Genomic DNA, 17,369 nt, shown 5'->3' on the forward strand with positions numbered 1-17,369 from the left:
TGTATTCTTGAAGTCCTTCCCACTTTAGACAACTCCAGATTACATAGGGACTTTCCATCCCAAAGGATCCCAAAATTTAAAAAAACCTATATGAAAAATAGTGACTTGTGGCATACAGTGCAACATCTAAGTGAAGAACACATAGCAATAGTACACTGCAGTTGAGATCAGGTAATGAAGATTACTGTATCCATTTGAAATTACTGTATCTAGGGAGAATTTAGGTAGGTAATGTAATGTTTAGAATGTAATGACCAGAGGTAGAATTTAGACCTGAACACTGGTAGTAACGTCCTTTCTTTTTGCACACACAGAAAGCTCAGCTGTATGTCTCACCTGTAAGACAACCCGCTCCTGCTGCACAGTATCCCATGTGTTGCTGGTGTTGAGTACTCACTCAGAGGAAATGTATCACTTTCTGAATCACTATCGCTGTTTCCTGAAGCACTTAAGGGTTTCTTGGAGGTCTCCAATCAAAATACTATCCCGCCCAATTCTTCTTAGAGATCAGACAGGCTTCCAGCATAGCATGGTATGGCTGCAGACCGTTTTGTTCTGCATTTAGTCACGAAAGTCATGCCACCCTCACTTATCACAGGAGAACTTTATGGTTCTCCTCTCTAGAGCCAGTCAGTGTCGCCCCTCACCGCCATCATTGTGGAGATACACAAAGAGGGTGAAAGCCTTGTACAGTAAAAGCTGTGTTATCTGGCACTTTACCAACTGGAAAGCTCTAGAAACTTGCATTTCTGATATCTCCCAATACAAATCTTCAATCTAGTAACTGGGACCGATGCCGTAGCTAACTGGAATAGATTCCGAAGCTATTTGGGACTAGGGATGTAAAAGGTTAAATGGTTAACTGGCGCTGACTGTGTCATGCCAGTGGGACTCCAGCCCTGGAGGGACCCCAGCCTGCCACCAGAGCGACATCGGTTAATGGTTAACCGGTTAAAGGAGATAATTTTAATCATTTAACCAGTTAACTTTTTAAACCGCTATTTACATCCCTATTTGGGATCCGGGTATTTCCGAGAGCAGTCGGACTACGCTCGAGTTAGCTGAGAAGAGCCAAATGCTGTTCTTTCTGTTTGTATCCACCATCGTGATCAGTCGGTTTCTTACTTGGTGTATTTTCCTGTGATTATCGTAAAATATCAACACCACCCTACCATTACGACATCCAAAATACCAGCAAAAAGCAAAGGAGAGAAGCGTCATAGAGTTGTGTTGACATTAAAACAGAAAATAGATATTTGTGCATGTCTTGAAAAGGGCGAGAATAGAAATGTTTATTCATTTTATTGTATTCTAATTCTTTGAAAATTGGTAATCCATTGGTAAGTATAACTCTTAGTTGGCCGGAATTTTTTACTAACTGGCACCCTCCATTCCCCCAGCATGCCAGATAACAAAGCTTTTACTGTATATGGTTACACAGCCTTTGGAGAGAAATCATAGCGTTTTCTTTTGAATAAACTACAGGTTAAGTCATATTTTAATCCATACTCTACTGCGTTATGGGCTTATTCCTAGAATATTTCTTGTACAAAAGAAATCTTTTATGCTAGTACTATACAGCATAATATTCTACAGTGCAATCCAATGTATCACAGTGTGAGTTTACTTTGTCTAGTACTTAGCACCTGTTGTCTTTTTTTTTTTGCAAAGCAGTGCAAGGAATCAATGAAAATAAGTAGCTCTGCCATAAGCAAGCGATAGGAATAACATTTTCAAAGGCCTTAAAGCATATGTGAATCATACAATATGGAATGGGCACAGTATCTGTTAGCTTGACCTGTGTAGCAGTTGATCAAAAGGATCTTTCTGCAAACCTGCTTGCAATGAGCAAATAAAAGTGGTTGGCCTACATTCAGATATGAGGATTATTTAAACAAACTGGGACTGTGCCACAGAAACTAGTCAAAAGAAGTTTAGACTCAATTAGAAAAAAAAAGTCCATGGGTGCTTTAAAATTAAAGGGATCTGCTTTTGAGCCTTTAGATTAGGACTTGACACAAGCAGTAAAACTCTGAACTGGTTTTCACTTTGATAGCAAATACCTTTCTCATCTAGATGAAATTTCTGGCAAACCATCAAATGACAAGTCATCCTGGCTGCCAGAGGAGAAGTGAGTGTGATCAGCTTGCCAGAAATTTCATCTAGATGAGAAAGGTACATTACAGAATGCATAAACGCCACCACCACCAAACCCTACCACCAAATACCCAAGATTAAACAGAAGGAATAAACTAGTTTCTTAAAATAAATCTGTGGTTCATATGTGGTCAGATTTATCTAAATTTCCAGTTAAAAGTTGGAGCCAGCTTGCACCCAAAGCACAGTTTTTGTTAGTGCTTTTCTTTCCAGCTAGCATAACCCTGGCATTTAGCTTTAATTGAAGAAGATTGTACTACATCCAAATGTTTATAATAGAGATCGAACAGCACTGAAACTGAACGCCGATCAAGTGTCTGTTGAGGGTAAACTTGGGAATTAAATTGAACATTAGCATTATAGTGATGAGGGGGAAGAAAGCTTACTCAGTCCAAGTGAACAAGTTTGAAAAATAAAGCAATCCTTTGAAACAGAGCCCTCAGGGGACAAAAAGGCTGCCTTCATCCATTGTCAGCATAGAGGAAAGAACAGATACAAACTGAGAATGTCTCTGGGATAATTGTAATCAGACCAGTCAAGATCTATCTTCAGCAGACCAGCCACTGTGGATGACTGATTAAATAGAAAAATACTGACAAGTATCAAAGATTACTCACTGCTTACTTTGCTGCAACAATGTTTTAAATGGTGTATTTCTTTTTAATTACTTGTGGAAGAAATAAAATGACTAATTCAATTTTAAAATGTTTTGTGTATGGGAAAGATTGCCAGAAATCAGGCAGCTAGGAAGGATTATGAAATTGGTTGGCTGTTTCAGTAGTTAATCTTAGCGTTTTATCATTTATTTACTACACCTAATCCCCTGTTCTCCGCATTGTATGTTTGCAGAAGTGTGACTGTTATGTCACTTGAAGGACTTTGGCTCAATTGTTGGTATTTCCAGAAAGTTAGATTGGCTTTGTCTATGCTTTAGAATCATCCCATCTCAAAAGATCTGATCTAAAGATGTACTGAGCGCCTTTGTAGTTGCTCTGACTTCAGTGGGGAGCTGAGAACATTTAGCATTTTACAGCATAAGGCTTAGAATGGTCAATTCTAAGGATAAAATCCTAGCACAGTTTCAAACTATTACTATATAAATAGCTATGCATGTTTATGCACGGTATAGTTGTTGGCTCCAATGGAGTAATGTTATGGATGAATTTAGCTCAATATTTTATCTGTATTACAGTGAATGAACCGAAGGATGTTGCTCCAAGTTAAAATGGTTGGGCTTGGTATGAGAAACTGATCTCAAACACATACAGTAGAATTTATACAAATACATGTGATGCTTTCATGTTATTAAATAATCATTTGGCCCGTGCTTGATGAGCATGACTAGGAACATAGAAGCAATAAGTTTTTATTAATATCTTTTGTTTGGATTTATCCAGCTATGAAAATACTGCAGGCCTCATAATGGACAAACGAACATAACCAACCCTATTTCTCAATGTGTAAATAATCTGCACCAGCCGTTTGGAAAATGAAGGGGAAATGCTCTGCATAGAGAGACAGAAGCAATGCTTGGGTTTGGTTGTTGAATAAGGTACTTACCGGAGTTCAAAAGAGCTTGGTATGTGGGAAGAATACTGCGCAGAACCTCAACACTCCTCTATCAAAACTGCTTACGCAAAATGAAATAAGAGGCTGCCAGAAACTGTTTCTGACTTGACGCATAAAAGGAGGGACAAGGTACTTGCTTAATCTAAAACTACCAAACAGGAGAATCAGCTTGAATCAAACAGCGGGTCTGTTTGTGGTAGGATGATTTCTCTCCATCCTGAGATTTCTCCATTTTCTTTTGTTTTTTAAATATATATAACCAGGGTCAAACTGATTTGTTCAATGTATTTGCAAACGGGAACTTTTGCTGATTTTTGCTCTGTGTGCTCCTGAGCTTTCCCTATACAAATCTGAACGAATGTTACCCCTCAGGAAAAGAGAAGGTGGAAGCAGTTCCAAACAGCATTTCTGGCCCTTAGATTGCTCTGCTAGCAAAACTGGAAGCCAAATTGGCATGGCCAAGGCTTTTAATCATCACTTTATACTGTGTGTACACAAAATAACTGAATCATTCTGTGCCACTGTTTCACTGCAGAAATTCCTGCTTTCCTCCAACCAAGTATCTGGTGCATCTTATCTAGAGATTTCAATGCTATTGCTGTTCCTCTTCAAACTGGCTATGTCTACACTACGGACCTTACACCACAGAGCAGTACCACTGCAGCTGTGGCGCTGTAAGGTCTCCTGTGTAGCTGCTCTCCCACCGGCATAATTAAACCACCGCATGAGCGGCAGTAAATATGTCGGTAGAAGCGCATACACACCAGCGCTTTTGTCTGTTAAACGCTAGTGTAGACCAAGCCTTAGTGTTCCACTCTCATATATACAGATTAGCAAAACTAACCTCCTTCGCACAGTTATAACAACATTTAAAAAAAGCCTATCTAAAGAACCCCCTGCAACTATCACACTGCAGCTGGTTACCGTCTGCGTTTGTGGGCTTGAAGATCAGTTTGTATCTGTCAAGTGAGTGAGTTTATTTACTCCTCTAGCCATCTGCTGCTTTAAATTTTGTTAACCTTCTCATTTGAATAAATTAAGCTCTGTCTAAGATTTATTAAAAATCCCAGACCAGATTCTCAGCCGGTGTAAACTGTTTAAAAAAAAAAAAAGAGAGAGAAAGAGAGAATTGAAGTCAGTGCAGCTACACCAATGGATGATACGGCCCCTGGTCTTTAATGGCAAATATCTGATTGAAAACTCTGTTTCCCTCAATATGAGGAATAGTACAAATCACCCACACAATACAGTATATATCTCAAAATCAATATAAACTTTGAAAGATGAGTGTAAACATTGCCAGAATATGTATTTTCATTGAGGATAAACATTCAGACTCCCATTGGTATGCTGTTTTCCAAGCTAAATTTTCACAATGGTGCATAGGGAGTTCTGTGCACAAATCCAATTAACCATGACAGTATCGGTACATAGAACTTTCAGCACACAAGTTTGGAATTATAGCCGGGAGTTGCCAAAGCTCATACAGAAAGTGTATTGGAATTGGGCAAATAACAAGGGTATGTAAAGTATTCTACTTATTTTGTAGCAATATATTTAGATATTGATTTTTGAGACAAAAGTTAATAGTAATTGGTATTTATTTACAAGTGCAAGTTTTCACCAGGTGATTCTGACAGTCTCACCTTGCAGACGCTAAATAACATTTTTCACTGATACAGGATCTTTCATCTGAGAATCTGAAAGCACTTTAGAAACATTAGTTTGCCTTTGTAAACCACGTTAAAACAATGGAAGAAAGATGTTATATGAATTGTGAAATATTTTTTACTATTATTCATAGTTAAATCTCTCAGCTTCCCTGTGGTATACATTAATCTAGTGTGTAAGGTAGGTAACAAAAGGATGAACTCGCACAGAGGTTAAATGCCTTGCCTAAATCAGGGAATCAGTAGGCAGGCCAGGGCTCCTGATTTTATCTATTCACCTAATTTCTTATATACCTCTACCCCCATATAACGCTGTCCTCGGGAGCCAAAAAATCTTACTGCGCTATAGGTGAAACTGCATTATATCGAACTGGCTTTGATCCACTGGAGTGCGCAGCCCCGCCCCCCTGGAGCACTGCTTTACCGCATTATATCCGAATTCGTGTTATATCGGGTCGCATTATATCGGGGTAGAGGTGTATTGTGCTAATTCAATACCTTCCATCCTGGGTTCTAACCACCAGACAATGTTTCCCCTCTCAGTATATATGTCCTCACTAGCGTATGTAATAATAATAAATATATTGCACTTATATAGCATCAGTTTGGTGATGCAGGACAGACAATATGCCCTCTAGGGCTTTCCCTTCTTTAATTTCTAGTATTGCAATGTATTGTGGTAAAGCATGTGAAGGCATGTGCAAGTAAATGAAATATAAGGGGTACATGAAAAGTAAAGGAGAGAAAAAAAAAGGGACTCATTCCATTGCTTTATTTTGATATCTAGGAATAAAGCATTAAACTCTCCCCCAGTAGCAGACATCCAAACCTTCATATTTCTTCCCTGACAGCTTGACTTTTCCCTGCACCTATTATATTTTGTATCAGCGCTTGCATTAGACTCTTGTCTTCTAATTTTCTGAAACACTGATTATCTTTTATCTGAAGTCTAGCAAGATTTAGATACTGCCACTGTCTGCTGTTTCATATGACTCAGAGCAAGTAATGATTCACTTGCAAAGCAGTGGTGTGAGCAATCACAGCTTTTATATGCCATCTGTGTTAGGAAGCGAAATCCACAGAAAATAGACCCTATACACATGGCTTTTCCTCTGTCCATGGATTAAAGTATGTAAGCGGATCCATATGGTACAGTAGGTGCTTTCTGTGTCAGGAAGGGGGTGAAACTGCATGTCAAATCAAGAGGCTTTCTCTGATGAAACGTAACTGTTTCTAAACACTGCTTACCATAGTATTCTACAGCACAGATGCACGTGTTTTGTCATTTGGCATGTTATTGAGATAGTTGGCTTTATAACTACAAATGTACAGCCGACTGCTGTGAGGACAGGAAACAATTAGTCCATCTACTGACTGACGGGCAGACACACAAGACTTCTCTCTCCTTGTGTCTCTTTCGAAATCAATGTTTGGTGAACTGATTTTCAGGAATACCAAAGGAAATTGATTTGTTGGAGGTGGGTATAATTTCCTCACCTTCTGGTGGATTTAATATTTTCATTTAAAGATGTTGTGAAGCAACAGTCTGAACTGTTGTTACATGATGGGGACAGCGAGCAAAAGTTTCATCCATAATTCCTGCATCTGTGCATGGAGTTGAAAATCTAATGGCAAATAGATGAGTAGCTTTAAAATAAAGACTCATGCACTTAGCTCGTTGAATATTTCTGAAGATTCATGTGAGCCGGAGGCAGTCTTTGGGGCCAGTAAAGCTCACGGCTGCAGGTCCCCATGGTATGAGGCAACCAAAGTAAAGGGTAATTTTTAAAAACTGAAAGCACTTCCTCCATGAGAGAGCCATGAAAAGAAATAGAGCACCTGGGTTGAGTGAAAAAAGCAGTTGGTCTCCGCTTCTGCTGCAGTAGGCTGGAAAACGTTAAGTTTAGATACATACACACACATTTTTGTGTGAGAAATCAGTCAGTTAAGTTTGGAATATGTCCCCAACGACTAGCGTGCTAGCCTACCCTGAAGTCCTTCGACAGGCCTATAGAACTGGGGTTCTCAAACTGGAGGGAGAGTGTGGAATATATTCTGCAGGTGTGTGAGAAGCTTTAGGGGGAAAAAACTTACTGTGCACATTCAGAGCTGGGTGTCCGGAGAGCGTCAGCTACAGGCCAGGCACCCAGCTCTGAAGACAGCACCACTGCCAACTGCAGCATAAAAGTAAATGTTGCACGGAATGGCTCTGCCTTCAGAGCTGGGCAGCCAGAAAGTGGCAGCTGCTGGCTGGGTGCCAAGCTCTAAAGGCAGCACCGCCGCCAGCAGCAGCAGAGAAGTAAGGGCTAGTCTACACTTACGAGCTGGGTCGACGCAGTGAGTTCGACTTCTCGGAGTTCGAACTATCGCGTCTAATCTGCCGCGTAGCCGCGGTCGACTCCGGTACTCCACCACTGCAAAAGGCGGTGGCGGAGTCGACCTTGGAGCCGCGGACTTCGATTCCGCGGCGTCTGGACGGGTGAGTAGTTCGAACTAGGGTACTTCGAATTCAGCTACACTATTCACGTAGCTGAATTTGCGTACCCTAGTTCGACCCCGCTTCTTAGTGTGGACCAGCCCTAAGGGTGATAATGCCATACCACCCTTACTTCTGCGCTGCTGTGGGTAGCATAACCTACTACAGACACAAAATAGAGGGTTGCGTGATCAAATAAGTTTGAGAACCACTACTGTAGAAAGTCGTGTGACCGTGCTGTGCAGAAGACCGTCACGTTTGGGTGCAGTAGTACAAAAATAGTTTTGCAAGCCCTCCTCAAAATGCTACAGTTGACTGTGAAGTGTGTTCCTTCTAATCATAGAAACCGTACATCCTATTGGAAATGGAAATGTTTTGCTTAAATAGGCCTCATTTTCAACCATACCACTGGAATCTTTCTAAAAAGTGACATATATAACACCAACAGCTTGGTCTCTTTGTGTCAGCGTCATGTCTGCTCCGACTGTTGTACCTCCTGTGTAGTGTACTTGCTTCTTGCTGCTGCGACATGGCAGCTCTGGTCAAAGGGAAGTTTAGAGATCACTTCCTTTGACTGATCAGCCTGTCATTTGCTGACTGGATCTGTCAAAAAAATGTTAATTTCTGAACTTGTTTCTTCGTTCTTGCTAGCTGTTTTCTTCATTGGTGCTTCAAGGTTTGTCCAGTTTGCTAGGCTCAATGGGCATCACAGAAGCATAGATCATATTCTGATTCTGAGCCAACAATGCAAAAATCAAAAACTCGTTGTGAGAAATATGCTCTCTCCGAGCTGAGCATGTCTGACCGTTCCTGGAGAATAAGAATAAGAAATAATATCTGTAAGAAATGAGGGCACATTCTGATTAATACAACTCAAACCTTCTTTGAAGAAGTGTAACACTGTGAATCTCACAATGGCTGTAATATGGGAGGAGGTTGGAATAATGGAACCGAACAACCCCATGAATGTGAGATATCCTGAGTGCATGTATCCACTCTGAATGGTCTCTCTCACATGTGCTCAAAGCTTTTCCCTGTCTCTGAACAAGAGCCTGTTGTGAAATAGAAATGCTGTAGTATCTACAGTACATCAGAGATAAATTTAGTCTGTGAAGTACACTGATATTGCACAACTGGAAACCCTTTCAGAGCGGGGAATTATGCTAGCAATTTCACATTGTATAGGCAATGAATCATTTCACTGCTGTACAAGCAAATGGGCTGTGTTACTGGGCACACTCACTTTGATTGCAGCTGGCCCAGCAGTAACCAGTTTGGGGGCATTATATTTACTGCTATCTCCATGAGAAAAAAAGAAATAAATGAAAACTGTAAAGTAAAAATAAGAATCTCAGAATGAAATAAAGTGCAATAAGTAGACAAGCTTTTATTGCCACTGTAACATTTTGAAATCCCATTTTTTCTTATTGCTGGATATTAGTGTATGTGATATATATATATTACACTGCAAACCCCAACACAGACTGTCCTGCTTTAAAAGGTCACCATATTAACAGGGAGATTTATTTCTGGCTATGACACATGGACATGTGGGCATCCAGAAAAGGATCTACGCCAGTTACAGTTTGTATTTGAGAATTGCGTATAGCTCCCCTGCCCACTCCCCCAGCTGACTACCTGGTTCTTTTTGCGCAATACTTATGCATAAAGAGCAGGTGGAATGCAGCTCACATATGGTCAGGTCTTTACTTAGGCCAGATTATGGTTTGCACTGCATGAGGGCGCAAGGAGCTGCCTCCTCCTCCACCTCTGCATAGGACTAGCCTCTCCAAGCTCAAGGATGGCTCCAAATAGCACCATTGGCTGTGCTAACATCCCCAAAGGAGGCAGAGTGAGGATAAGTCTGTAGCTTTAGCACACCAGACAGTAGAATGGGGTTGGCAGTTATTCACACTGAAAGGATCTGTTGTTCTTTGTGTATGGAAAAATGTAACACATGTTTTTACCTCTTATAAAGGTGGACAATTAGCCACTGACAGGTAATAGGCCGCAATGTTCAATTGGTCAGTGAAAGTAATTCGTGGGTTTCTTACTGGAAATCTCCTTCATTGTCATTAAGGACTCCGTGGCATTTTTTGCAAGAGACGGGATGTAAACCCTCGTATCCTAGCTAAATTTTAATTTCCATCATTACATTATACCTGCTAAAGTGCCTTCTGAGGTTTGGTTGTAGCTACACAGTATATGTCTTTACTCCATAGCCTAAACTGCTGTGTATTATCACTGTGCATCTTTCAGGATTCTCATGGAGACCAATTTTAGTGCTGTTCCTACAGCAAAAGTCCTAAATAACGTGAAATTCATGTCTTGTATTGCAGATGTCTTGGTGGATGGAAAGGTCTGTGACTGTGATATTGTAGTAGACTGCAAAGTTGGGGACCCCATCGCATTGGAGGTGAAGCTGACCAACTGGAGCAAACACAGTGTGGGCCCGTTTGCTCTGACGGTGATCCCATACCAGGATTACCAAAACGGAGTGCACAACTATGAGCTCCATGATGCCATCACCTTTGTTGGATCCAACACCTTTCACATTGATTCAGTGAGTCTTTCTTTTTCATAGTCCACTCATCTGCATGACACATGCATTAAAAATCGATATGCCAAAACAGATGCCAACATATGCAGCTTATTATTAGTGAATTTTATTGGAGGTGAGGGATTGACAGCCCTGGAGACTGAACTCTTTTATCTATTCATACAAAAGGTACAGCATAGGCAGCAGTAGTGCAAACTTCTCCATACTGGCCTAACAAAGTTTCTTAACCATGTGACCGAAACGGCTCCACCCCAAAGGAGAATTCAGCTTCATGCCTATTGAATCCTTGATCTTTCACAGATATTGCCAACAAGGGCTGAGAGGTTTCAAAAGTAACTCATGATTTCGGGAACTTCAGTATTTGGGGGTGCACACTTTAAAGAGGCCTGATTTTCCAAAAGTACTGATGTTGACCAGCGGTCCCAACTGGTGCCAATAGAGGGTGTTGGGTTCTGTGATGTAGAAAATCATTTCCATATAATGGTTTAGGATCACTAATTCCTTTGACACAGGCCACACAGATGTCAATAGCTTTTGGTCACTACCAAGCTGGCAAACTCTGAGTTTGTACCATTGATAAAAGGTTTGATACAATATTGCCAATCCCCTGAGCCATTCAACCCCACCAGCATTTAGAGTTTAAAGAACTTTTTCTGCAAGGTAATGGAAATATCCTCCAGGCTGAACAAAGAAACTGTAAACAATTTTTAGCCAGGCTATGAGGAAATGCCACAGACTAAAAGAGAGAAAATGAGATAAACATTAAAGACCAATAAGATGAGCATGTTCATTCAGTTGTCACTTAACATACAGTTATAAAGGCTGATCTCATCATTTTGATTTTTCAATTTAAAAAAAAAAATCAGTGTTAAAACCATGCAAAAAATGTTGTGTCCCTACTAAGAAGAGTTAAACTTTCTCTCAAGTCTAGAGATTTCAAGTCAGAGAGATTTTTGTTCCTGAGGCAAAACACTGAAGGTTATTTAAAGATACAAAAAATCAAAGAGGAGTGAAAAACAGAGGAAAAATACTGAAATGTTGTAAGGAATGCTCTGATTCTGGTAGCATATTAAATAAGCATGAAGAGAGAGTGAGTGTATGGTCAGGTCTTTACTTAGGTCAGGTCTTAAGTTATCCAGTAAAATATGACTGTCAAAACTGAATATGTAAGTGAATCTGAGCTGGGGAGAAATTAAAGGTTAACCACTGGCGACTCAATGTGCATGTTTTTTCAACTGTACAACATATGCAGAAAATAGATTTTTTTTAAAGCTAGCGAGTACAGAATTCATCATCAGCCTGAATTTTAATGGATCCTAATGGTATTGTTTGCTGAATAATTTCAGCTTAAATGTGTCAACAGAAATCATCAAGAGAGGGATTTCTTGACCTGGGGCTATCATTCTGACAATGTTGATTTTGAATCAGAATTCCAGTGCTTAAGTACCCAGTTGTGGAAGAGTCTTGCCCATGAGGTTAGCAAGGGAGAAGGCAGAAGTCAGTGAAATATATTCTGCTTTATGATTGGGTCTCCCCTGAGGAGAGAAGCCAAGAGGTTATCTCCCATGTGAATACCTGAGGTGCAATTTCAGCATTCCCCCTGCTATTGAGCCCAACCCAGCACTTCTACTGTAAACACGATCCCTTATTAAGGTAATGAGGGGTGGTGGTTGTTTTTTGTTAATTTGTCCAAATTCTGACTCCAAAAAGGCCAAGGGAAAAAATGTGAACTTCTGAGACAAAAAGTATTCTATTCTGTGGTATTGGTATCAGGGCATTTCCTACAGTAAATCCCAAAGATAACATATTGTCATACTTCCTCAGGGCTCCGAATACTGATCACAGAAGGAAATTTCTTCAAACAGTATATCTGATGTTATCAGAGTCTCTCTCATCCTCCCATATTGACTCATTAATCAATGGCAAAAAGTAAATTTCAGAAACCAGTACCTCGTTTTTGTATTTTGGGTATTGATACTGTGGGGAGGAATGAGTGCTACCCAGAATTATGATCAAGGTCCAAGCCAGACCTCAAAAAGACTTTAGGTCAGAGATTGAAAGAGTTCAGTGAATCTGTATTCTCCTTTTATAAACTGACTGATACATCAGACCAGATTCTCAACTGGTGTAAATCAGCCAGCTTTTACCAGCAGAGTGTGGCCCATCATTACATTGACACAGAAATGGGTTGGTCATCAATGCTGAACTGAGTTTACCTTTCTGGACCGAACTGCTATCCTCCACTTTAGCTTCTTACCAAGCCAGACTCCTAAAAGTTCACTCCCGGAAAATCTTTGTAGTTTTCAGACTAGGCTTGAATTTGTTTCTGGACATATCTGGAGCAGAGTGGGGTTATACAGACACACACACACACATTTCAGTGCACACTCTTTGTTAAGCAGCACACAAAAAGTGTTTGAACTATTACTTTAAAAGACAAAAATCATGATTTTTCATTTCACGCCATAAAGAATAGAGAATGGTCAGTTTCCCTTGGAGTTGAAAGCCCATGTTCACTTTCTCATTCTCTATAATGAAGTTGTGTTTGGGTCCTTCAGTTTCAAACAATGCAGGGATCTATCTATATTAAAAACAAACTGTTTTATTGGTTTTTTAATCATTAAAATATTTATATGAATTTTAAGTTATGCAAAATGTTTGTTTTTAACACTTAACTTTTAGTCTGAGTTAAAACTACTTGACACTGTCCATTTAAAACATAAAAGAAAGATGAGTTTATTAGTAATCAACAAGATTGTGATACATATTACCAGATGTAGGAATTTGAGATGTGAGATAACAGTGCAGAGCCTAATTGATTAAAATACTTTTGCATTGATTGAGATTTCTTTTGGTTGTATCGTGGCCACCTTAAACCTAATCACTTTAGTAATACTCCTTCGGCTCTTAATAATGTTTTATCTGATTAGTTGCTCAGAGCAAGCTGATACTTTCCAAATTAAAAGCAAAACAAATCTAACTGCCCTGGAAATTTCTGTAATTATCAGCAATTCATGTTTCCTTGTGTTCTCTGTGATTACCAATATTGTTTTCAGTGTGTGTGTGTTTGAATATGTTTTTACAAGATGGCTCAGGACAGAGGTAGTCAGTAAGTGGACTGAGAGCGAATCCAGACCACCAGACACTTTTGACCGGACTCCAGAATATTTTTATTTATTTATTATTAATCTCTCTGGAGCCTGGACCTTGACTATACTTTGACCAAGAATTTGGACCTTGACAAAAAATAATGGACTACCCCTGGGCTAGGGGATTGGTAATGGGGGAAAAACATTTCATTGTGGTTGACAGTTATTTTGAATCAGCCCAGGAATAGCGATCAGCAACTCTTTGACAGCTCCTCAGTGTCCCATGTGAAACGAGTGAGGAGCATCAGTGTAGTTTAAGTAAAACTGTAAACTCTTTGAGGCAGAGCCCGTCTTTCATATATCTGCACAGTGTATACCACAATGGAGGCTGAGTTCCTGACTGGGGCCTCTAAATACGACAGCAGTATAAATAAATATTATGAATAAGTTCATAGCCATCAAATATCTACTTTACAAAACCCACCAGCACAAATGTTGCCCTTAATAGCAAGAGGCCAACCACTGAATAGGACTGTATTTACACTCTCACCCCTAGATGACAACAGGCAGCCAAGGGCAAGTTGGCACGATAGCTTACCTGTGTTATCTCAAATGTGTGGTTAAACAGGGGGTTGTGTTCTCACGTGCTGTATGTACTGCACCTTTCACAAACACTAAGTTCACTTTAAAAGAAGAGTAATAAACAATAATGAAAAATATTTTTCTTTGTTACTTGAGCATTTGTTCAGGTCTCTGTTTCCCGGGTATTATATTGGGAGTGATAAGGATCACCATGCTTAGTCTTTCATCCTTTCTGTAACACTGCCTCTGCAGATCCCTCCCTAAATCATATATCCTGTCACATGACTCCTATAGAATCATAGAATATCAGGGTTGGAAGGGACCTCAGGAGGTCATCTAGTCCAACCCCCTGCTCAAAGCAGGACCAACACCAACTAAATCATCCCAGCCAGGGCTTTGTCAAGCCTGACGTTAAAAACCTCTAAGGAAGGAGATTCCACCACCACCCTAGGCAACCCAACCTTTGAAAGAATGGCTTTGCATAGGCCTGATCCTGCAAGATGCTGATAAACTTCCACCCCCAATTGATTTCAGCATGTCTTGGCAGCACTCAGCATCCTGCAGGATCAGTTTGCTGCAGAACAACATTCATTGGGGCAAGTAACGTTTCTTTCTGGACCTCCCCGTTCAGTTTCCTTCAACTTTTTGAAACAGAGGTGAAATTTGTGGAGAAGTTTCAGTGACGTCTGCTCAGCCTTTATGGCTCCAGTTGAGCAAAGCATGTGACTAATACTAGCCCAGTTCAGCAAAACACGTAGTTAATTTTAGGTATGTAAGAGGCTCCACTTGCAGTCATTGTCACTATTCATGAGCTTAAATTTAAGCCTGTGCTTAAATGCTTTGCTGAACAGGGATAGGATTATTCACATAATTAAAGTGAAGTGCATATTTAAGTGCTCTGTTGAGTTTGTGTGTGTATATATAATTTGAATTGCTGTGTGATGAAAGGCTCTATATAAACATGAAATAATACTTCAGTATACTATACTCAATTGGGATGTGCTAATTTAGGATTGCTGTCTTACTGGGATGTCTCCCACTAAACTCATTTAGCCCAATGATGGTGAAGTGAGCTGCATATTTGGACAGTATTACCATAAATGCTATTAGCTATTGCCAAGTGGTTAAATGGTGTTTAGCAAGGTGTTTAATATGTGTGAAATTCTAAGAACCAGTCTTTAATACACAAGTTGCTAAATAAGGGTTAAGAGTTAGATGTTCCTGGGTGTTCTGGAAACCTCTGATAGCTTCTGCCAAAGACAGCTACATTTTGGTAGATTCAAGAGAATATGTATTCTAGTCAGAGCTCTGCCAGAGACATGCTGCAAGGCTTGGGGAAAACTCATTTAACTTCATTCTCATTACATCAGTGTTACCATCAGTAAAAAGGGGATAGCAACATTTGCTTTCTTGGGGTGGAGGTGAAGGGGCTTTGTGAGGTTTACTTCACGAATATATAGAATGGCAAAGTATTACTATTATTTATTATTATTTACCAAATTTGTTTTATTCAGCTAACTTCCGCCCTTTCTCTTTCAGGTGAAACCAACCAAAAATGCTGTGTGCTTTGGAGCCCTGCTCTTTCTCTATACAGGTGATTTTTACTTGAACATCAAGTTTCATGAAGACATCTCCAGCAGGGAGCTTCCTCTTTCTTGGTTCTGCCTGCCCAGTGTTCACATTCGTGCTACGGAGCCTGTGATCCAAACCAAACTGTAAATGTACCATATGATATTGGATTAGCCACAGTGCACAGAAACACTTGCCATGTCCTCTGCTTGACCCCACTATGTTTCTTTCCAACCCCAGCCCACAGGCCTTTCTTTAGAGGCACAGCTGAACCCTTTTAGAATTGGCTGAGGTCATTCGGGCAGCTGCCTTTGCTTATTTGGAAAGGAGTGATGGAATATAATGTACTGGATACACCCCCCCTTGCCTTCCAAAAAGCCTTTGGTAGCCACTAAGGGAAAAATTCTTCTCTTCCTGATAGCCATGCCTCCCCATTGATATCAGTGGATTTGCAGGGGTGTATGTGAAAGCTGAATTTAGCCATGAGCTCGAAGGTCGTAGCTCCAACCTGAATGATACCTAAGGATATATCGTCTGCACTTGAACAAGAGTTGTGTTTCTCCACTAAATTCCCACCACCACCACACTGAATACACCATTTGGGACCTATTTTCTCAGTCACAGTTTCTTCCTATGCTTGTTTCTAAGCCCTTTGTTTGCTGGGTATATTGGTGTCTTTCTAACTCAGAATAGATGTAAGCCAGGCAATAGCAGAACAGTTTTTTTTCTTTCCCACCAGAGTCTAAGGAACGCAGCAGCAGTAATGCCTTTTAATTTGTTACTTATTGCAGGAAATAGCGGTAATTGTATCTCCAGTTTTTCTTGATAGAATAGGCATGAACCCAAAAAGAGCTCTCCGTCCCTCCTTGGTCACAGTGCAGTTACTTCCCTTTGTGCAGCAGTAAACAAGAAAAGAAGGAAAGCAAGACAGGTAGAAACATTTCTATTTTTTCCAGAAAGGATTGAAGCCAAATATTTGCCTGCCTGTGGGTAACCTATGATGTCAGAGTGCCACAGGCCTATTTCATGGCAGTTGGGAGCCATTTCAAGCAGTTGCAGGCCTCTTAAAATGCCACCAAGATGAATCTGCTGATAGTTTTTAAAGCTTTTCACAAGAAATTGTTTCCAAACGTCTACTAATCAGGATTAGACAGGCCAGGCTAGACTATGGTATTTTCTTCTTTTCTTTGTCGAATGAATAAAATAAAACATTACGGAATAACTGCTTGCAAGGTACTTCACTGTGGCTGTAGCTGCCAAATGTACTGTAAATTTGCTTTACTGTGTTGTCTTTTACATAGAAGCTTTGAATAAAGAGACCGAGGCTTTCCCTAGGTGAAGCACTGATGGTGTCTGATCTGTACATGAATGTTTCTTTGCTGTGTGAATCATATTTGTGTCTAAACATGCAAATAACCAAATGCATATTTTATTCAGATATGATGGCTTTACAGCCCACTCCTACTGGCAAAATTCTCATTGTCTTCAGTAGAAACACAATCCTGCCCAGGCTCAATTGAATGATGAATACTGCAGTTTTTGAATGGCAATAATGCAAAAAATATTCCCACTTGAACAGTAGTTTCTAAGCATGAGGGAACTTTTGCTACAGGCTATAGTATCTACATTTCCAGTACATTCAAGCAGCAGTGATGCCGTTTGCGCCAAAATTTTGTTCACAACACAGTGAACATTTG

The 17,369-nt window shown here is 40.1% G+C and overlaps 1 protein-coding gene across 4 annotated transcripts in view; it reads left to right on the top strand.

Moving 5' to 3' along the window:
- The window catches only part of TRAPPC9 (trafficking protein particle complex subunit 9), an 819,600-nt gene extending 802,594 nt beyond the window's left edge, over positions 1-17,006 (top strand). For all 4 annotated transcript variants that reach the window (XM_045006039.1, XM_045006040.1, XM_045006041.1 and 1 more), the window contains exons 22-23: positions 10,212-10,435; positions 15,643-17,006. In XM_045006039.1, the coding sequence (XP_044861974.1) occupies positions 10,212-10,435; positions 15,643-15,822 (404 nt within the window). In that variant the 3' untranslated portion in view covers positions 15,823-17,006. The remainder of the gene's footprint in view (positions 1-10,211; positions 10,436-15,642) is intronic.
- The last annotated feature ends 363 nt before the right edge of the window (positions 17,007-17,369 follow it).

Source organism: Mauremys mutica, chromosome 2 (assembly GCF_020497125.1).
Source record: "Mauremys mutica isolate MM-2020 ecotype Southern chromosome 2, ASM2049712v1, whole genome shotgun sequence".
NCBI lineage: Eukaryota > Metazoa > Chordata > Testudines > Geoemydidae > Mauremys > Mauremys mutica.